General features: G+C 36.3%; 2 protein-coding genes across 2 annotated transcripts; one reads left to right on the forward strand and one right to left on the reverse strand.

Annotated features, from left to right (window-relative positions):
• The first annotated feature begins 5,290 nt into the window (after positions 1-5,290).
• On the forward strand, positions 5,291-9,230 carry LOC132040249 (3-hydroxy-3-methylglutaryl-coenzyme A reductase 1). The gene is made up of 4 exons (XM_059430877.1): positions 5,291-6,476; positions 7,026-7,207; positions 7,499-7,845; positions 8,385-9,230. The coding sequence occupies exons 1-4, from the start codon at positions 5,431-5,433 to the stop codon at positions 8,628-8,630; spliced, it is 1,821 nt and encodes a 606-aa protein (XP_059286860.1). The 5' UTR covers positions 5,291-5,430; the 3' UTR covers positions 8,631-9,230.
• A 3,376-nt stretch (positions 9,231-12,606) lies between these two features.
• LOC132040258 (thioredoxin reductase NTRB-like) lies at positions 12,607-21,678 on the reverse strand. Its single transcript, XM_059430887.1, has 2 exons — positions 20,584-21,678; positions 12,607-12,939 (listed from the first exon to the last, which is right to left on the reverse strand). Exons 1-2 carry the CDS (start codon positions 21,611-21,613, stop codon positions 12,869-12,871), a joined length of 1,101 nt encoding a protein of 366 aa, XP_059286870.1. The 5' UTR covers positions 21,614-21,678; the 3' UTR covers positions 12,607-12,868.
• Positions 21,679-23,135: the final 1,457 nt, after the last annotated feature.

Raw genomic sequence — 23,135 nt, forward strand, 5'->3', positions numbered from 1 at the left:
GAACAAGCTACGAAAATTGGTTTTACCGAGAGAAAATTGGATCTGTGGGACCGTCCCATGACACGACATGTTGGGTGAAAAGATGCAAAAAAAAGATAAGTAGAGGCTTCTGACAATGAAAGTAAGTACATTTTCCCAACATACACTTCAATATTAGTTTGGTGAGCAATGCATAGTTTAATTTTAACCAAACACACAAAGTTATCTTTGGATAAAGGAAGAAACTATGACCCCGTTTTATACTTCGTTACTGCCGGAAGGCGATTCTTATTTAACTAGCATGGAATTATACGGTAAGGGCATAATTATGACCTTGTTTTTATACTCACAATGAAAGTAAGTAGATTTTTACCAACATACACACTTCAAATCTTAGTTTTATGAGCAATGTATAGTTTAAAATCAAACAAACACAAAAGTTATCTTGGACAAAGGAACAAGCTGTGACCTTTATTTTATAAATAGTTGGAAGGAGCGCGGACTCTTATTTTCCATGTACGGGAAGTATCTTAGGAAAAGGGCGTAACTCTCACATAATCGAAAATTGCCCGAAAAAATATCACTCATTTATATTGTCAATTTCCACGGGTAGAAAACATAACTCGTCAAATTTGTTGTGAAAGATGAAGGATATCAATACAATGTAGACTTTGAAGAATATGACTTGTGAGTGCTTGGAGTTCCCAATGCCCGACGAGTTCTGGTGCACACGTACCATGGCGGTTATAGACAAGAAGTTTGCCAAAATCTACATGCGTACGAGGATTTGGTTCAAGAAACAACTGCAAGAGACATACAAAGGTGAAATACTATCGGTTGGAAATCAAGACTCATGGATTATTCCACAAAACATTATGGATATTAAAATAATGCCGCTGATGTTAAAATAAGACCTGGAAGAAAACAAACAAAAAGATATCGCCCAAGAAGAGATCGACAAAGTACACGTACGGATGTGGTAGATGCGAGTTCTTTGGACACACTAGGCAACTTTGTAACCACAGTCCGACTCTCAATCCATATTCAAGACGATACGGGGAAGAGGAAATTGTCATCCTAACATCACACTCTTATACATGGTTTATATGAATTGATCTTATGATTCTTGACGCATAATGCGCACTGCACGAAAGAAATGGCAAAACTTTGGTAGTACTAAGGTGAGACTTCAAGCATCAATCACACATTTATTCTTCTGTCCATTCTTTCTTTTATTATTTTCTTTTACTAAGTTGTTATCTTCTTGTTGTTGATAATAAAAAACTATATAAGAGAAAGAGATAAATGTCCCTACATGAAATCTACAATTCTCTACCATAAAACATTGAGGAAAAAGAAAAAAAAATCATCAAATTTAATTATCCAGTTTTATAATTTATGCCTCTGTGGCGGTATAACGGTTTTTTTAGGGAAACAAAATTGGTATCTCAAATACTACATCTGGTAAGTTTAATAGATGTATGCCTTGGGACATAACAATATTATTCTCTCTGTTGTTTTCATGTTTCACATTTATGCGGACCGGCGTGTCTTTTCGCTTACAAAATAAATAAGTATGCCGTTAGCGGCATACTTATGGGCTTTGTTGCTTATATAACATTTTAAAATCTTTGGAAAATTGGATAAAACATTCGACACAATACAATTAACACTAAGTAAAATATTTCATTCATTCATAGCAAAAATTCATTCATACTAAAACAACCATTATGGCGTCTCAACTAATCCCAATAAAATGCGTTACGATTGTTCGAGAGAAAAGTTAAAAAACGTTTTATCTTTGTTCGATTTCTGCCGGTATGGGTGGAACTTCTGTTCATAAAATGAGGAACTATGCCGACCCCGGCAAACTCCTATTAAATAACCACCATAAATTTGGTTTTCAACAAAAAAACAGCTTTCCGTCCCAAATAATCCCCAATAAATGCATTTGGCCATTTGGTCAAATAACTTCAAATGGTTTGTCTTTGTTGTTGGTTATGGCAAGTTTTCTTAACTTAAATTCGGAATGGGCGGAACTTCTATTTACATAATGAGAAACTATGCCGACCTAGGCAAACTTCTATTATATAACAACCATGAAGTTGTGATGGAAACGGTATAACTTGGATTTTCAACAAAATAGCGACTTTTATGAACAGAGAAGTTGAGATTAAAAATGAACACCATCAATTACAAGGTGGTTAAAGTTGAAATTTATAACACAAAACAAATTGTACAATCTTATAACATTTACAAAAAACACAAGGCGCACCAAAAAAAATAAAATTACATAGTGCAAAAAAATAACTAAGACAAACTATTTTTCCTTTCTTGAGATCTTGCTCAACTAAAACAATCTATTTTTTTGCTTTCTTCACGAGATCTTGCTCTCTTTTTCATGTCATACTCACAAATACGCATAATAGAAGAAAGAACCAAAACACATAAGATTGCATAAAAACAAAAATTATTAACAAGAAAACACCAAAAAACAAAGACACACATAAATTAACTTAATTCAGTGAAGTTATCTTAGGAGCCGAGCATAACTTTATGCCGTAACCGGCATAACTTCGGTTTCAAAAACCAATAACTCTGCCGGACCCGGCATATGTTGCCTCGGACAAACACGGTCTTCATGAAAACACGGGTTACTAAACAAAAAAAACACCAAAAATCTTAAACTAAAGCTTATAATCGGAAAACATATAAACTATCATAAAAACCAAAAATCATAACACATACAAAGTAACTTAAATCACGAAATTATCTTAGGAATAGGCATAAATGTAGTTTCAAAAAACAAAAATTAAGGAACGAACGGCATATGCGCCTCGCACAAACACATTCTTCACAAAAACCAGATTATTAAACAAAAACAACAACAACATAAAAACAGTGTTCACTGAGGCAAAACTTCAAAGATTCAACGAAGAGAAAACCAAAACGCATATCAAAATCAACTAAAACATATTACGACATTCATAATACGACATTCAAAAAACCAAAATATATACATGCGCAACGAAAACTAAAGTTCAAAAAATCATACAGACACTTTAACAAAACACTATAATTTTAAATCAAAAAGGATCACTTAAATATAAAAAACGACGAAGACAAAGATATCAATTCAACAAACAACAATTTAACATAAAAACAAATATTGAAACGAGCAAAAGATCCAAATTCGTACCTAAATTTTGGAACGGATAAGACGAGACACAAAACAAAGGAGGAACGAAGAAGCAAAAAAAAAAAGAAAAGGGCAAATGACGAAATAGAAAGGGTTTTAATGGGGTAAGGGTAATTTCGTCAAAAAACTTTCATTAAACGGGCGGCGAGGGCAAAAAATTAAAGAAGGCATAAATGAGGGGCAAAATATAAAGACCAGCCCAAAAGAAGGGCACTCCGCGCAAAAAAATGTCTAAGGTAGGGGTGAAAAATCAGGTTGGGCTAAATTTAGACGGGTCAATATATGTTGGGCAATTCGCAGAATTGCCCTTCGTTTGGGGTGGTCTTTAAATTTTGCCCCTCATATTTGAAATCTTTAAATTTTGCCCTTCGGCTAAAACCCATAGGTTCCGGGTTCGAACCACCGCGGTCAAAATTTTAAAAAAAATTCGCAAGACAAGTTTAAATTTCGCTATGCCCCCAACGGCATACAACATGTGAAGGAATTACCAAAGTTATGCGGACCGGCATACTTATATTATGGGCGGACTTGGCATAAGTATCTCGGTCCCAAGCATAACTTTGATAATTCATTCAAAAGTTTATGCGGATCGGCATAAAAGTTTGCCCATTAAAAGTATGCCCCCGCGCATAACTTTGTGAAGGAATTACCAAAGTTATGCGGACCGGCATACTTATGCCTTATGGGGCGGACTTGGCATAAGTATGCGGGTCGGCATAACTTTGATAATTACTTCACAAAGTTACACAAGCATAAAAGTTTGCCCGTTAAAAGTATGCCCCCGGCATAACTTTGTGAAGGAATTATCGAAGTTATGCGGACCGGCATACTTATGCCAATCTGCCCATAAGGCATGAGTATGCGGGTCGGCATAAAATGTGTATATTCCTTAACAAAAGTATGCGGGTCCAAGCATACACGCGACAAACCTTGTCTTGCGATTTTTTTTTTTTTTAATTTATGCTTGAGCGGGGTTCGAACTCGAACCTCATTATTTTCGTAGCAGCTCAAAGTTGCAATGCGAAGGGCAAAAATTAAAGACCAACAATATGAGGGGCATAATTTAAAGACCACAAATATGAGGGGCAAAATTTAAAGACCACCCCAAAAGAAGGGCACTCCGCGCAAAAAAATGATATATGTTAAGTTAATAAATATGTGGGTCATTAACCCGTTCAAATATTAGGGCTAAAATTGATTAAATAATGAGTCATAATCCAATGCGCGCAACTCTTATCAAGTTTAACTTTTTTATTTGTTTTCTCACAATTTATTTAATTACGAAACAAAACTAATAAAACCTTTTTCTTTATTATAGCCATAAAAATACACAATATATAAAAATAAAACTTCCTTTTAAAAATTGATTTCGATAAGATTACTGATGGATCATTTTAAGTTATATTTTAGCATAATTTTGAAGTGGCTCAATTGGATGGGTCCAAATGCATTAAATTAATTAAATGGGTAGATTGAGCTAATTGGAAGGATTATGTGTTTCTTGGACTGATTTTGCCACCTTAATACATATTTCAAAGTTCAAATCTCAATCATAAAACTCGATTTAAGCTAATCTTCTTCAACTTTGTTGAATATAGTTATTAGAGATACATGTTTGTTGGACAAAGTCATCAAGGCATATATTTTTGATAGTAACAAACCGTTAATAGATTACTTGAGAGACGTAAGTTAATTCAAACATTATTTCGAGTTGAACATAGTTATCAAAGATTATTACGTTTGTTAGGCAAAATTAATGAGGCTTGTGTTTGTGATAGTAACGAATCGTTTGATTGATTACTCAATATATGCGTAAGTTAATTCAAACATTATTTTGAGTTTAACATAATTATCAGAGCTACGTGTTCGTTAGACAAAATTATTGAGGCTTGTGCTTTGTGACAGTAACGATTCATCAATAGATTATTCAAGATAGATTTTAAGTTAATTCAGACATCACGTTTTAAAGATTTTTTTTTTTTTTTCCAAAGTAAACAGAAAGAAAGAGAGGGAAGAGATTAATTAGCAGATACTAGGAAATAACACGCGGTGTGCGTGGCCCCAAATTACAGCGCGCCAACCGCTTTTCCCTTATAAATACATTTCCCTCAACTTTCGCTTCTCCACACATAATAAACAATCACTCCTTCATACACCCACAATAATATACTACTTCTCTCCTTTTTTTCTTACCACATTCTTTTCACTTCATTTGCCGGTATTTCTACCGGAAAATCAACCATTTTCTTACAATGGACGTTCGCCGGCGACCTGTCAAGCCTTTATACACTTCCAAAAACGATGACGTTTCCGCCGGCGAACCTCTAATGATACCCCACCAACAAGAACGAGTTTCTTCACCCAAAGCATCTGATGCTCTTCCACTCCCTTTATATCTCACAAATGGGTTGTTCTTCACCATGTTTTTCTCTGTTATGTATTTTCTTCTCGTCAGGTGGCGTGAGAAGATCAGGAATTCCATTCCTCTACATGTTGTTACCCTTTCTGAATTGGTAGCTATGGTTTCGTTAATTGCTTCTGTTATATATCTGTTGGGTTTCTTTGGTATTGGGTTTGTTCAGTCATTTGTTTCGAGATCGAATAGTGATACTTGGGATATTGACGATGAGAATGAGAACTCTGAACACCTTATTATTGAGGAAGATAGTCGACGTGGTGGGGCATGTGTTGCTGCTACTACTCTTGGTTGCACACCACCTGTTCGACAAATTGGCCCAATGGTTCCTCAACAACCTGGTAAAGTAGCTTTATCCGTTGCGGAGAAACCTGTACCTCTAATTACACCTGTAGTATCAGATGACGATGAGGAGATTATTGTTTCCGTTGTTCAGGGTAAAACACCGTCGTATTCGTTGGAATCTAAGCTTGGTGATTGTAAACGAGCTGCTTCGATAAGGAAAGAAGCGTTGCAGAGGATTACAGGGAAGTCATTGGAAGGGCTACCCTTAGAAGGCTTTGATTATGAGTCTATTCTTGGACAGTGTTGTGAAATGCCTGTTGGATACGTGCAAATACCTGTTGGAATTGCGGGGCCATTGTTACTTGATGGGAGAGAGTATTCAGTGCCAATGGCGACAACTGAAGGGTGTTTAGTGGCGAGTACTAATAGGGGTTGTAAGGCTATATTTGCTTCTGGTGGGGCTCACAGTGTTTTGCTTAGAGATGGAATGACTAGAGCTCCGGTTGTTAGGTTTAACACAGCTAAAAGAGCAGCTGAGTTGAAGTTTTTTGTTGAGGATCCATTGAATTTCGAGACTCTTTCTCTTGTCTTCAACAAGTAAGTGTTCTTCTTATGCATAACATTTTCCAGGACGATATTATATTGTTTCCTTCATAATCAGGATGAATAACTGTTGTACATCAACAATAACATAGCCAGTGTAATCTCACAAGTGTGGTTTGGGGACTGATGAATGACTGTTATATTACTTAAATGTTGGAGTCCTTGTATAGTTGGTAAGAGTTAGTATGAAACAGTTAAAACAGAGCATTTAAGTTTTGCTTCTCTCTTGCTTATATATCTTGACTCAATATTTTCTGTTACAAAATTTGTTATGCTTTACCCTTTTAGGATGTTTAGTGAGGAGATCGCACTATGTTTTTTATCCCACCCAGAAAGGAGAAATAAATGATTTGTACTCATTTTTAGTATCCTAACAACTTACCCAATTTATAGATGTTTAAATTACATGTTATCCCATGTTATCTACCCTCCCTAGACCCCACTTGTGGGATTATACTGGGTATGTTGTTGTTGTTGCATGTTATCGAGTATTTATGTTTTCACATTCGATAGTAATTTATATTTGTAATGGAATTTTTGCAGATCGAGCAGATTTGCCAGATTACAGAGCATTCAATGTGCTATAGCTGGTAAAAATTTGTATATGAGATTTAGCTGTGGCACTGGTGATGCAATGGGAATGAACATGGTATCCAAAGGTGTGCAAAACGTTCTGGATTATCTTCAGAACGAATATCCCGACATGGATGTCATCGGCATATCTGGTATTTCATCTACTTGTTTATTTATTTATTTTTCAAAGATACCTCGCTAATTTGCTCCCTGGCTTGTTATAGTAATTTAGTAGGAAGAAATTTCTAGGGGTATCTTCATGACATATTTGTACTTTTGCTTTTGTCTGCCTAATAATGCTAAATGCTAGACAACTAGAAGTCTCCAGTTATGATACACGTCATTTGATTCTTCGTCTTCATTTATTGTTCTTATTTTTTTTTTTTTTTCCTTACTTGGTGTGGAGATGTTTATTTAATTGAAAATCATGGGATATGTGACAGGTAACTTTTGCTCGGACAAGAAGCCAGCAGCAGTTAACTGGATTGAGGGGAGAGGAAAATCAGTAGTTTGCGAGGCCATTATCAAGGAAGAGGTGGTGAAGAAAGTCTTGAAAACTGAGGTTGCTGCTTTAGTGGAGCTGAATGTGCTTAAAAACCTTACTGGATCAGCCATGGCTGGTGCCCTTGGTGGCTTCAATGCCCATGCCAGCAACATCGTCTCCGCTGTATATCTAGCCACTGGCCAGGACCCTGCTCAGAATGTAGAGAGTTCTCACTGTATCACTATGATGGAGGCTGTAAATGATGGCAAGGACCTCCATGTTTCAGTAACTATGCCTTCTATTGAGGTATACAACTAACATGTGCCCCTCTTACTGTTTATTATACTTATTCTTTTATCCCACCTTCTTTCATCACTCCACGTCGCCTGCTGCATCTGTGGACTTTTTAACAAAAGAACGATTAAATTACTGATATTTATGATAAAAATATGGACATACAACGACAAGTCAGTTTAAACATACAACAGACAAGTCAGTTTAAATTTTATTATTAAGAGACGTGCAGGCTGAAGCTTTGGTTTTATCAGATCTCAAGTTTGATACTAGTAGAATCTGTCCAAGAGGTATATTGACATGTAGCATAACATTTAAATACCAAGATATACAAGTGTAATCTTTATCAGGTGAGGTGGTGCCAGAAATATTAGTACAGTATGGTCTTCAGTAGTAAGGGGGTCCATTAAGCGACCTTGTCATATTAGAAATTCATGATCGAATGGCATGTGGGGTAGGAGACTGACTAGCACGTGTTGCATAAATCTTTATGCCTGATTTTCATATCTTATATTTTGTATTAATAATGCATTTATCAATAATGAAATCAGGTTGGTACAGTTGGTGGTGGAACCCAACTTGCATCACAATCAGCTTGCTTGAACTTACTGGGAGTGAAAGGTGCAAACAGGGAGTTACCAGGGTCAAATGCACGGCTCTTGGCTACAATAGTAGCAGGTTCTGTTCTTGCTGGTGAGTTATCTCTAATGTCAGCTATCTCGGCTGGGCAACTGGTTAAGAGCCACATGAAATACAATAGATCTAGCAAAGATGTTACCCAAGTAACCTCCTCTTAGTGAGGAACAAAAACAAATTAATTATCCCAACTTCGTGTACATCACCAGCCCCACCAAGTAGCTTCCTTTAAGGACCATGTCATTAAAGATATCGATTCCAATAAAAGTAGGAATAAAGTTTTCCAATTAGGGAGAGCAGCAGCAGACCAAATTTGAACAGAAAAAAAGAAAGAAAGAGCAAGAGTTGGCAAACAAAAAAGTTGAACAGATGTTGACACAGGAAGACAATGGTCATGTGGAGAATTATCAAGAAGAGGAAAGGACAAGCAAAACAAGGTGGATTTGTATGTAGTGTTGTATTTTTTCTATGAAGCCATGTGAGGTTGTAGGGTCGTAATTTTTCTGAGTTCGTGTGAAATAAACCAGCAAATATATTTAGGTGGCATGTTAACAGTGGGGTTAACTTGTAATTTACTGTCCTCCCAATAATTTCATTCAATGTGCCTAGGAAGATGACCCTTTCTTTTAATCTTTTCTGTTGTACTCTCTTCGTTTGTTTGTTTGTTAATTTGTGACTAGTTTGTAATTTAGGGAGTAATGGCATCTCAAATTCTTCACATTTACTCAGAAAGTGTGCTTTTGTATAAAGTATGATTTTTTGTTTTGTCTTCTTTATTCAATCATTATGGTTGGTTTGTTTGTTCGTTCATGCGCCCATTTATTCAAATGTTTATTCCCAGAGCATCGATGTATGTGCCTAAACACGTTTAAAGCTGATGGATCTCTCCTGTTCATGTGAAGATTGGCTGTATTTAGGTCCCAAAATCACTACTTTAATTAACTTAAACTATTTTAGTCCACAATTATCTATCCAAATCAGAACAGGGTTTGCCAACTAAGGCTAAAGACAAAGAATCATTTATGCTACACTTGTTTATATTCGCATTCCTTGTATCTTGAACAACTTCGAGGTTCAATTTGTCTAAAAGACGCGGAATGGGATTCATTTTACCCTTGAGTCCTTGACAATGAACCAAACAATTTACTATTCTCGTAAACTATTACAATATGTTAAAGGTTCCATTTAGGATGCCTCATACCCATAAAAGACATTTGTGAAAGGAAAAAAATACCCATAAAAGACTTTTTTTTTAAAAAAAAAATTAGCTCATTGAGTACATATTCTAGTGCTTTAGGTGTCCAATACTGAAAAATTGTCTCTATCGAAGATACAATTGAAGGTTCTTTTTATAGCAGGTATTTAAAATTGATTAATGTGTCTAAAGCTAATCTGCGAGTCTTAAGCTACCTCCACTAGCATAACTAACAGGTAAAATGTTAGAATTTTATGTCAACGAAACAAAGCCTAAGAAACTAACCGAACATTGGAAACTGAAATAAAGAAATGAAAAGTTGTGGGAATTCGTCGGGGTAATGATGATGAGTGAATATCTTCCAAATCTTAACATGAATCAAACGTCAATGGTTTCACACTTTCTTCTCAAAGATGAAATCAATCTGAAAGATAACTACTACTATTCTATGGTTCTTGACCAAACTTTGCCTTAAAGTACTGTTAATGGTATTGTTCCATCCATTTTTCTCTGACCAATCAAATCCAAATAAGGTGGTCCTTAATCCTCTATCCTAAGTCTTCATAGCTACAATATGGTAGCGGAACTAAAATCTTAAGTCAGTCGGTACGAAATGTCATTGTAATTAGCAGTCAGTGGGTTTATCAACATTTATGGGAACTTTATATGAATATGTATACTTCTCTAAAGTCGTTTGATTAAATGTGGAGATGTAGGCAAGCTAAATAAAGTAGGTCTTGGTCATTTGTTCCAAAATGCAAGCTGTTTGGAATAAAGTAGGTTGTTTTAGATGGTGTCAAGCTGAATAAAGTAGGTCACTAGCAGTAATTGGAATATTTTGCATACTCAATTTCTAAATTGTTGGTGTTTGTTTGATAATGTTTGCAACAAGAAAAAGGTACTTCTAATTCTTTTTGATGATTTTCAAACTCGATTTTTAAAAGCTCAAAGACCTGCACTTTCTAAAAACTCAAAACCCGAGTTTGCTAAAAACTGTTATTGCAAAAATTCAGACACATGCCATCTCAATTGTCCATTTTTTGTGGATGAAATGTAGGAAAACGTCACTTTGCAGGGTTTAGTTTGAAGGGTATTACTCACAGCCGTGATGGATTCATAGAGCTAACAAACGAAACTGTGAGATACACTGACATCAATTATTCCCTTAGTTTCAACTGATATGAACCTATTTAACCAGACGAAATTTAATAAAGAATTAAAGATTTTTGGAATTTGTTATCTAAGATATGATATAATATTAGTGTGACTGTAAAAAAAATTGAACCTTTTGTCTTAAATGTATCATAATATTTGAGTGGCTATAAAAACTTCTCATTTAGAGTAAAACAAGAAATTTAAATAAAATTATTTTCAAATTTAGAAAGGAGCAGTTCCTTTTTAAACGTACTAATGCTGATATCATTTATCACAGGTAATGCATTTTTGCAAAAGCAAGCTCATGTCCTATGCATATCCTATTCAAAACATATTCTTAACTAATCCATTTTAACAACTCTGTGCTAGATGGCAAATCGGCATCAACGATGTAGGCTAGGGCTAGCTAAGGTACAAATATTCATGACAAAAGAAAGTCAATACGAATTTGGACAAGTCTAAATTACATGGCTATCTAAAGGCCAAATGTTCGATAAATTTAGGTTTGGTACAAATTGGGAGCGTCCAACGTGCATACACCTTACAGTTTCATGTAAACAAGTAATCGTATTACTGTCGCGCCTAATAAATGTGTACACACAAGCTAAGGGATAGTTTATGTTGGTTTACACATCTTAATCTGTACCATATAGTTAATGTCATAAAAGAAATATCCAGAAGGTTGAAGCATCCATCAAGCAAACTTAATTCAAACAAGCATTTTATTGCCAGAAGAAAGAGCAATATGTTGATGCGATTGAACCCTAACTGGTGTTCCTGGTGTTGATTTTTTCGTCACTAATAACATAAATTCAACACCATGCTATCACCGTGATAGAAAGACTGAAACCATTTGTTCCTGCCAATTAAATCAACACTTTTTGCTCCGGAAAATAGTTAAAATATTCATGAAAAGATGATACAAATTCAATCTCGCGCACTCAAATTAGCCTTCCAACAGAAGAATATAATACATTGTTCAGATTTTTAGATATTCTAGAAACCACAATTCTGCTGAAAAGAAATATCGTACTCCCTACGTTCACTTTTATTTGTCCACTACAATAAAAATAACTTTTACTTTTACTTGTCCACTTTACCATATCAAGAAAAGACAAAAAAAATCTTGCTTTATCTTAACATTAATTATTCATTTCGAAATTATTCTCCAAGTTCAATGAGACTATATACCAATTAATATGGACATTATAGTAAAATACATACCTCATTTATTAGTTCTTAAGAAGTGTGTAAAGTAAAAAGTGGACAAGTAAAAGTGAATGGAGGGAGTAATTTGTTACACAATCTTTTGATTGAAAATCACCAGCTATTCTAAAGAGTAATGTTCGTTGAAATAGATCTTCACCACCATGTTACCGAAATTTATTGCCCCAACTACTTGTCGGTAAACATCATTCTAACTATAGTTACAAGATTAAGTAGGCGTTTAGCCATGAAAACCAAATATTTTTCACTTTATTTGGTATTTTAGAGTTGGAATTGAAGATGGAGTTGTGTTTGGTTATAGTTTTTACAAAGAATATTTAGTTATTTGAATGTATTGAAAGTGAAAACAAGTTTTTTGATGTTTTTCAAATTCCAAATACAACTTGAAATTTCCATGGCAAAATGTTGATTTCCGAATAAAGTGAAAACGTTTTCTGGAAAAAAGTGAAAATATTTCATGGCCGAACGGGCCCAAAGTCACTTTGGAGTTGGCACGCTACGTCTTTGATGTACGTGCTTTAAAAATTAACAGAATGCAATGAATTTGCAACGATATAAAATTGCGACAACACTGATGATAATTATATCAAATTAATCCAACTGTTTAGTTACAAGGAACAAACCATAGCTCGACAAATCATTTCATAGAAATAATAATCTTTTCAATCATAAATCATAGCGAGGAAAGAAATTCTTAATACAAAGATTTCAATGCAATCCAGACCTTTTGGAACACAGGTCCAGAGCCACTTCAATAGAACAATACCCAAGCAATCAAATCACTCTTTCCCTCTTTTTATTTCTATTTTTTTTCTTGAGAAATCAGTCACTCTTTCCCTCTTGGGCACCAATTTCTTGCAAGTAGTGTTCAGCATCCAAAGCTGCCATGCATCCTACAAGCATGCCCCCCCAAAAAAAAAATATTAGGCCATATGTTAAATCAAGAGAAACATGAGTCAAGATACAATTGTTCCACTTAAAGACCATATAGCAGTAACGAAGCAAAACACAGGCAATTAAGAAAAACATGATATAATCATCACACAGTCTTCCCCTAAATGATCACCATCTCAGATAGACACTAGAACTTTTACATGGGAAGTAATTTCCTAACATTTTTTTCACTTTAGTAGACCATAGATATCTCAAGTCTTGTATGGTAAGAGATTCCAACAACACTATTGGTGAAGTCTTGAGTGTCAAAAGATTTTAAGGTTACTAATAGCAGTACACCAAAAATCTCGTATATAAAGATATTCCCGATACAATTAGCAAAAAGAAATGTTTAAAAAAGAAAAGGGCAAGAGGCACAACAACAAAAAAGCTAGGCACCAAAGGCCCTTGCCAACGTTACAAAGCACATCCAACAGACATCAAATTATCTTACAAGGTTCACTATATGTAGATCACACTCAACAGAAATCATATTCCTTTCACAAGGTCATTCCTTTAAAATGTTTTTGTTTTTTTTCTCAGTTTAATTATCAGAAAAGATATTTCCTTCCCAAGGCATAGTCCAAAAATAGAAAAATGAATCAACACTAGCAACCTACAACCACCAAAGCATAATTTAAAATGCAATACTGAATGGAAAAGCCAATAAATCATAGTTCAGGAACGTGTCCTGAACTTAGTAGGATCCTTAAGATACATTTCTGTAATTTAAGGTAACAACAAGTACAGAACTAAACAAAAAATGTGGAACGTGCAAACAAGTCCTACAATATACACCATAATCGTCATCCATAGACATTTATGTATCTCCCAAAAAATCACAACACCTCAAGCCAATGCTAGAACTAATGATGAATATAAGTTGCCACGAATAAAAAACCCAAAACCATTTCTGTAGACTATCAGCATCTGATATCACCGCAGACTAGCACTAAATCTCACAATTGCATAATCATTTTTTGAACTGGAAAATCAATATTGACTGTAACACATCACAAAGGACAAATTCTTTTTTGACAAGGAAAAGAAGTTGTCCTTGTGATGTGTATAGCAATATTGATTTTTTATTTCTACGAGAGGAGTTACATATTCAACAAATTGGTTCCCGAGAGCAAACTGATTTAACTATATGGTATTTGCTTTGCAGTCATTCTGTCTAGATATATCTTTAGGAACTAATCCTGCCTTAGAATGGTGGAGAAAGAGCCATTCTTTTGTCATAAAACACCAAAAGCAGTAAACAAATCCTGCTTCTTTCATCACTGAAAAGTTATGCTGCTCGGACTCTCCTAAAATGCTGCCGCACCCGTGTAGGATCCTCCAAAAATGCACTACTTTTGAGGACCCGACACGCACCTGTCGGCTCTTTTGAAAAGTCCGGGCAACATAGTTGAAGAGCTTATTCTTGTGTAAATGGATTATCAAAAGTCTCAGATTCTAGTTCAGTTACCTTTTACTAAAAAAAAAAAAAAAAAAAAGTCTCAGATTCTAGTTGATGCTTGTATTTTGTTATTAGGATCAATATTGATTTCATAGGATGTGATCCTATAATCATGATTACAATCCCTCGCAGATAGTTTAGGCTAAACATTCTTATTACAAAGAAAAAGGGGGATGGTTAATCCTAAGAACTTGGACAAGATACCATCAGTCAGCCAAAAAGATTGTAATTTTTGACGAATCATCTATTTGGGATTGGTTTCATATTGAAGCATATTTTTCTTACTAAAATTAACGACAAGCAAGAGCATTATATAATTGAATTCTTACGTTTCGTAATGTAAATCATGGCAACCATAATCAGGTCTGCTTCCCCCCCCAACCCAAAAAAAAGACTTCTCTAAATACTATGTAAATCATTCACCAAGTAATCAACTGTAAATTAGATTTCTAGTGGTTGATTTTGAACCAGATAAAACCTGAAACTGGATGAAAATACGAAATCTACATTTAACCACCTACTCCTATTAATTTGTAACCAACAAGATTGTCCCTTATACCCTTTTTCTTCGCCATCAGCAGTGCAGCCGCACCACCCCACCTCTGCGACGAGGCCCTTACCCTAAAACCTTGCCAGAGAATATTTACACTTAACTACAAGGCACAGACTAACATTCAGGTGATACTTTAGGCGGCACGGTTCCCTAAAACCCTCTCAATACAATCTCCACATTACTCCTGCTTTCTTTATATCACAGTTTTGTTCTATTCTTTCTTTCTGATATTGAGAAATTCCACCTACATTAACCAAATCAAATTGAAACAACTAAGCTGGTGTTGATTATTCGTTCTTTTCCTTCCCAAATATTGCATTTCAGAATCTGAATCCTAAGCCATTATGAATGATAACAATTACTATCAAACAAGAGTTGTTAGAATAGGAATAGGATTTGTATATAGTATCCTACATGGAAAAGGATTACGGTGTAGTGTCTATAAATAGGGCTCAATGCAATAATGTAGATACACAATTCAATAATAATATTTTCTCTCGTATTTTTTCACATGGTATCAGAGCCATAATAGAATATAATCACCGGAACAATTTTTCCGACGTGAACAGTACGCGTGAACAGTGTTTCCGGCAGTTCAGCATTGTTTTTCCAGCAATATAGCACTGTTTTCCAATCTGTTTCTCTTCAGTTGAGGTCGCCCAGGTCTTCAGAGCACTTTATATCAGTTTGCAAAAGATTCCAATTGCCGGAATTAGGAGTCCGGCGACTGTTGCACTGTTTCCGGCAGATCTGCATTTTTCCGGCCACTTTTTTTGACAATTTTTTTTTCCCCAGCCTAGTGTGTCAGCAATTCCGCACCTACCCCAGCAGTTATTTCTGACTTCCGATCACTTTTAGTTTTCCGGCAACTTCTGGATCTCTGTTTTCTTAGCACCATCAGCTAAGTTGTGTCCCTATTTTGTGTGTCTTTCTTGAAGTGTTGAGCCATGTCTCTCGGATATGATATTTTTGGCTCCAAAAACACGGGAATCGAAACTTCAAGCCCTATGATTACTTCCGAGCTGTTAATGGGAAGTTCAAGCTATTTAGCTTGGGCTCCTCGGTTGAGTTGTGGTGCAAGGGTCAAGGTGTTAAAGATCATTTAACACAAAAGGCTATTGTGGTTGACGAAAAGGAAAAGGTTAGTGAGACAGATGGAATGGCCAAAGCACAGTGGGAGAAGGTTGACGCTCAATTATGTAGCCTTCTGTGGAGATCTATTGATCCCAAGTTGATGCCCTTGTTCCATTGCTTCCAGACATGTTATTCAGTTTGGGAAAAGGCTCGCGCTTTATACACTAATGACATAACTCGATTTTATGATGTGATATCAAGGATGACCAACTTAAAGAAACAAGAATCAAATATGTCTACTTACTGGGACAGGTACAGACAGTCATGGAGGAATTTAAGCAGTTGATGCCATTCACTACGAACGTTGAAAAACAACAGGAGCAAAAACAAATGTTGTTTCTAGTTCTTGACTCTACTGGACTTCTTACTGACCTTGATTCGGTGCGTGATCAGATTTTGGCTAGTCCTACGATTCCTACAATTGATGAACTATTTTCTAGTTTGCTTCGTCTTGCTACGCCTCCTAATCACACAGTGGTTTCATCACCTACCGTTGACTCCTCTATTCTCGCATCTTAAACCATAGAGAATTGAGCATCACAGTCTATGGATAATCGGCGAGGAAGAGGTCGCTTTGGACAATCTCGAAATAAGTGTAGTTATTGTTATAAGTTTGGACACACTCGGGACGTATGTCGTGCTCTACATGGTCCACTACCCAATGATGTTCAGTGTAGTTATTGTCATATGTTTGGACACACTCGTGACGTATGTCGTGCTCTGCATGGTCAACCACCCAACAATGCTCATGTTGCTCAGAATGACACTACAGGAAATCCGAGGCTTTTATCTAAAGTTGAATAAAAATGAGTACCTTCAGTATCGAGCAAGTAAGCAGACATCTCCACAAGTAGCCACGAATTCTCAGCCTAATACTTCTGTTGCTGGTAATTCCTTCGCTGGTGTTTCACAATCTAGTATCCCTCCATCGTGGATCGTTGACTCAAGAGCTTCTGATCATATTTCTGGTAACAAATCACTTTTGTCAAATATTATTTATTCACAGTCTCTTCCTCTGGTTACTTTAGCCAATGGGATCCAAACAAAACCAAAAGGGGTTGGACAAGCTAATCCCGTATCTTCTGTCACTCTAAACTCTGTTCTTTATGTCCCTGGTTGTCTTTTTAATCTTGCATCTGTCAGTCGTTTGACACGTGCCCTAAATTGTGCCATAATATTTCTTGATGATTCTTTTATTACGCGAGCGCGCAGCACGGGTGATTGTGCGTGGATATGAATCACAAGGCCTACTATCTAACATTTACCTCTCCTAATTCCTCCACAAAGATGCTCGTTACAAATCCTCCCAGACTTGATCCATAAACGATTGGGACATCCGAGTCTGTTCAAGCTACAAAAGATGGTGCCTAGTTTGTCTAGTCTGTCCAAATTAGATTGTGAGTCGTGTCAACTTGGGAAACACACTCGCACTACCTTTCCACGTAGTCTTTGAGAGTCGTGCAGAGTTTTATTTTTCAATAGTTCATTATGATATTTGGGGTCAAGTAGAGTCAGTTCACCTTTAGGATTTCGTTATTTTGTTAGTTTCATTGATGATTTTTTCCAGATGTACTTAGCTGTTCTTAATGAAAGGTCGTTCTGAGTTATTCTCTATATTCAAGAGTTTTGTGTTGAAATACAAAATCAATTTGGTGTTTCTATTTGTACTTTTCGCAGTGATAATGCCTTAGAATACAAATCCTCTCAGTTTCAGCAATTATGACTCACCAAGGAATTATTCATCAAACATCTTGTCCCTACTCAGCAGAATGGGGTAGCAGAAAGGAAGAATAGACTTCTCGGGGATCGCCGCACTCTTCTCAATGAATCCCATGTTCGTTGCGTTTTTGGGGGCGATGCGGTCCTCACGTCTTGCCATTTAATTAATCGAATGCCCTCATCTTCTATTCGAATCGATTCCATATTCGTAGTATGTCCTCAGTCATCTCTATACTCTCTTCCTCCTCGTGTTTTTGGGAGCACATCTTTTGTGCATAACCTAGCTTCGGGGACAGATAAATTAGCTCCTCGCTCTCTTAAATGTATCTTTCTTGGTTATTCTCGGGTTTAAAAGGGGCATCGTTGCTTCTCACCTGATCTCCGTCGACATCGTATGTCTGCCGATGTCACCTTTTTTTAGTCTCAACCTTACTTTAGGTCTCCTTCTGATCATCCTGCTATCTCTGAGGTCTTACCTTTTTTTTTTTTTTGACAATGAATCTCTGAGTTCTTACCTATACCTCAGATTTTACCTACACCAGCCTTTGAGGAATCTATCGTTACTTCTACATCTTCAGTCCTAGTGCCACCACTTTTGACTTATCATCGTTGAACGCGTCCAGCATCAGACCCAACATCAAGTCCGGATGACTCATGTCATGCGTCGGACCGTACCCACGGACATTACTCCCGATCGACCGATTGCACTTCAGAAAGGTAAACGGTCCATTCGTAATACTAACCCACATTATACCCTTTTAAGTTATCGTCTATCGCCATCCCATTATGCCTTTATATCATCATTGTCCTCTGTCCCCCTTCCTAAGTCTACAGGTGAAGCCCTATCTCATCCCGAATGGCGACAGGTATGGTGACGAGATGTCTGCTTTACACACGAGTGGTACTTGGGAGCTTGTTCCTCTTCGTTCAGGTAAATCTACTGTTGGTTGTCGTTGGGTTTATGCAGTCAAAGTTAGTCCGAACGGCCAAGTTGATCGGCTTAAGGCTCGCCTTGTTGCGAAGGAGTATACACAGATATTTGGGCTTGATTATAGTGATACTTTCTCCCCCGTGGCTAAAATAGCATCTGTCCGTGTTTTTCTATCTATGGTGGTTGTCCACCATTGGCCTCTTTATCAGTTGGACATTAAGAATGCTTTTCTCCATGGTTATCTTGAGGGGGAAGTTTATATGGAGCAACCACTGGGTTATATTGGTGGTTTATGTTGACGATATCGTTATAACTGGCAATGATCAAGATAGTATCACTAATTTAAAGCAACATCTCTTTCAGCATTTCCAGAATGAAGCATTTTCTAGGTATTGAGGTTGCTCAATCCACGTCAAGTATTGTTATTTCGTAACGCAAGTATACTTTAGACATTCTTGAGGAGACAGGAATGATGAGATGTAGACCCATTGACACTCCTATGGATCCGAATGCTTAAGTCCTGCTAGGACAGGGGGAGCCACTAAGTGATCCTGGAAGATATAGGCGGTTGGTTGGTAAGTTGAATTATCTCACAGCGACTAGACCTGACATTTCGTTTCATGTGAGTGTTGTAAGGCAGTTTATGGATTCTCCCTGTGATAGTCATTGGGATGCAGTTGTCCGCATTCTGCGATATACTAAGTCAGCTCCAGGTAAAGGACTGCTTTTCGAAGATCGAGGCCATGAACAGATCGTTGGATATACAGATGCTGATTATGCAGGATCACCCTTTGATAGACGTTCTACATCCGGATGTTGTGTGTTAATATGAGGTAATTTGGTGTCCTAAAAAAGTAAGAAACAGAGTGTCGTTGCTCGATCTAGTGCCGAGTCAGAATATCGAGCAATGGTTGTAGCAACTTGTGAGCTAGTTTGGATTAAGCAATTGCTCAGAGAACTAAAATTTGGATAAATCAGTCAAATGGAACTTGTGTGTGATAATAAAGGGGCCCTTCATATCGCATCAAATCCGGTATTTCATGAGAGGAATAAGCACATAGAGATTGACTGTCACTTTGTCAGGGAAAAGATACTCTCCGGAGATATTGTTACTAAGTTTGTGAAGTCGAGTGATTAGCTTGCGGATATTACCAAGTCACTCAGTCGTCCTCGTATTAGATACATCTGTAACAAGCTCGGTACATATGACTTGTATGCACCAGCTTAAGGGGGAGTGTTAGAATAGGAATAGGATTTGTATGTAGTATCCTACATGAAAAAGGATTAGGGCGTAGTGTCTGTAAATAGGGCTCAATGTAATAATGTAGATACACAATTCAATAATAGTATTTTCTCCCGTATTTTTTCACAAGAGTGAACACAATGAAAGATAACCATAATATCACTTGGAGGTATTGTATTTCTTCATAAAACATCTAGACAATATAGCTGCAATGAGTGCATTCTCTACTCCATTTATACAACTAAGAGTTCTCTATACTAATGAAACATGTGTCACTTGGAGGTATTGTATTTCATCAGCAAATATTCAGACGACATAGCTGCAAAGAGTGCATTCTCTACTCCCATCGATATAACTAAAAGTTCTCTATACTAATGAAACACGTCTCTGCCAACAGCAACAAAAGAAATATCTACAAGCATTCACTTTCAAGAACATCAAAAGGCTAGTCCAACGATTGATATCTAAATTCTAAAGGTTAAAATTCACAACAAAGAATAAAGTATCAGCCATACTGAGCCAAGCAAATCAATAAACACTAAAGCAAAACCGAACCACTAACCTGAACCAGCAGCAGTAACAGCTTGCCTATACTTCTTATCCTGCACATCACCAGCAGCAAAAACACCCTTAACACTCGTCAACGTCGTCCCCGGTTTCGTCACAACATACCCATCACCATCCAACTCCAATTGCTTCTCCAAAAACTTTGTCGCCGGTTCATGCCCAATCGCGAAAAACAACCCCGAAACCTTCAAATCCGAAACCTCCCCAGTAACAACATTCTTCACTTTCAATCCACCCAAAACCTTCTCTCCATAAGCTTCCAAAACACTAGAATTCCAAATCACCTCAATTTTCGGGTTACTCAATGCCCTATTCTGCATTATCTTAGATGCCCTAAATTCACCCCTCCTATGTATAATATAAACTTTAGAACCATACTTAGTTAAAAAATTAGCTTCTTCCATAGCTGAATCACCACCACCAATAACAGCTAACTCTTTATTACGGAATATCGGCGCAGCGCCGTCACAAACGGCGCAAGCCGATATTCCTTTATTCCAAAACCCGTTATTACCATCACCCGACCCGGGAAATTCAAGCCGTTTAGCAACAGCACCAGTAGCTATAACAACAGCATCAGCTAACACAGTTCTATCATCAGTAAAAACTTTAAAAGGAGTTTTAGTAAAATCAACTTTATTTACCGTTTCGGTGAAAATTTTTGTACCGAAACGGATAGATTGAGAACGACACCGTTCCATTAAATCGGATCCCATAATACCGTCAGGGAAACCTGGGAAATTTTCGACGTCTGTTGTTGTCGTGAGTTGACCACCTGGAGCTATGTCGTTAGCCATCCAACCTTCGAAAAGGATTGGTTTGAGTTCTGCACGTGCGGCATAAATGGCGGCTGTGTGTGCTGCGGGACCACTACCGATGATACAAATGCGGGTTTTTAAGGGAGAGTCGTCCATTGAGGAGATTTTGGGGGAATTTGCGGCGGTGGTAGTAAAGGTGGCGATTGGAATTAGGGTACGGGCTTTTTTGAATGAATTTAAAAGTTTTGGCCAACAGTTGCCTCTCATGTTTGAATTTTGAACGGGGTATGGGTTAAAGTTTGACTTTTGGCGTTTAATATGAATAATATTTGAATTGGGAGTTTATTTTAGAATGGAAATGTGTACATAATGGAGATATATGGTTTTGGAAGCAAACTATTTTGTGGAATCTAATTACATGCTTAACTTAGTTCAACATGTTATTCCTTCACTTTTTTGTTTTCTAATAGTACTACTACTTATTTGGTGAATTAAAGCCCAAGTTATTCCATATCATCTTGGTATAAGTTGGTGTTTGAATAATATGATTTTTTGGTTTAGTTTCTTAAAATGTTGTTGTATTTCTTGGAAAAAACTTCGAGATATAAATTTGAATAGGAATTACTGAATTAAAGGAACATTTACGTAGATTAAAGCTAAATCTCAAAGTGCGTGGTTTTAAAAGTTTAGCAAGATTATAATTTAGTTTAGCTACAAAAGTTGATCACATATGTGTTTATTTTGTCATAAAGTGTGAAAATGTGAGATGGATCATTGTAAATATTGTGGATGTTTTCATTTCTCTTAATACCCATTTGTTTCCTTTGCGGAAAAAAAGAAGAAGAAGTAGATCTACTATGAAAAATCAACAAGAAACGTCTAATGGATGTCCTAATAAGAACTTAAAGATCAAATTATACTAAGGGGGAAGTATTTAAGAGATGCGAAAGCTTCAACAAGTCAGCCAAACGTGTGCTGGGAAATAAATTGGAAGAGATTTAGCTATCTTAATGTGAAATCTAGGAATAACTAATGAATCTTCTAGTAACAGTTGGATAAGGACAGGCCAAAGAATCACATCCAAATGTACAATGGTCATCAAAACAAATACTATTTGCCAGTCTTGGTTTGCCTTTGCTCCTGAGCGGCCCGATTCCAAAGCAGCCTATTTACAATGTCAAAGGTTCACATTTTGTCTTTTTGTTTTTTCTTCTTTCCCCATGGAATAGAAGCACAAACTTCTCTTTATATTAGTGAAATTATCCGCGCTTCACGTGGTTATGAAAAATACACTTTATATCAACAAAGGAAAACCATAAACTTTTTTTAAAAAAAAGTAGAGCTTGAAAAACTTATTTTCATCGTTAGACTTTCTTTATAAAGGAATAACGAAAAATAGTTTTTTTAAAAAGTTTTACTTTTAACTCTCTCTCTATATATATCTAATATACATTGATACATATATGTATAGTTAGTTGACTTCATCTATTGGAAAGTAACCCTTCTGTTTTAATTTACTACATTTTCCTTATATTCGAAAAAAAAAATCATGAAATGAAAACTAAAGAAACTCACCAAAAAGAAAAGAATGTAAATAAAATAAGCTGAATTCTATTTTCTAACAACGTAACATCTGAAGATATTCCTTTTTCCGTAGAGAATAAAAGTAATGTTCAGCCGAACACTTTACACTTACGATTTTATTGTGACAACTTCAATCATTTATTTGCTCAGTATAAAAAAAAAATGTAAATAGAAATAAACTAAAATGTTTGAGGGACACTAAAAA

Source organism: Lycium ferocissimum, chromosome 2, assembly GCF_029784015.1.
Source record: "Lycium ferocissimum isolate CSIRO_LF1 chromosome 2, AGI_CSIRO_Lferr_CH_V1, whole genome shotgun sequence".
Lineage (NCBI taxonomy): Eukaryota > Viridiplantae > Streptophyta > Magnoliopsida > Solanales > Solanaceae > Lycium > Lycium ferocissimum.

Excerpts from the sequence above, each read along its gene's own strand:
- LOC132040249 (XM_059430877.1), top strand. The coding sequence starts at position 5,431 with ATGGACGTTCGCCGGCGACCTGTCAAGCCTTTATACACTTCCAAAAAC. Across the intron at positions 7,208-7,498 it reads GGATGTCATCGGCATATCTG|GTAACTTTTGCTCGGACAAG; the intron begins GTATTTCATCTA and ends GATATGTGACAG. Across the intron at positions 7,846-8,384 it reads TAACTATGCCTTCTATTGAG|GTTGGTACAGTTGGTGGTGG; the intron begins GTATACAACTAA and ends TAATGAAATCAG.
- LOC132040258 (XM_059430887.1), bottom strand. The coding sequence starts at position 21,613 with ATGAGAGGCAACTGTTGGCCAAAACTTTTAAATTCATTCAAAAAAGCC. Across the intron at positions 12,940-20,583 it reads TGTTACTGCTGCTGGTTCAG|GATGCATGGCAGCTTTGGAT; the intron begins GTTAGTGGTTCG and ends GCATGCTTGTAG.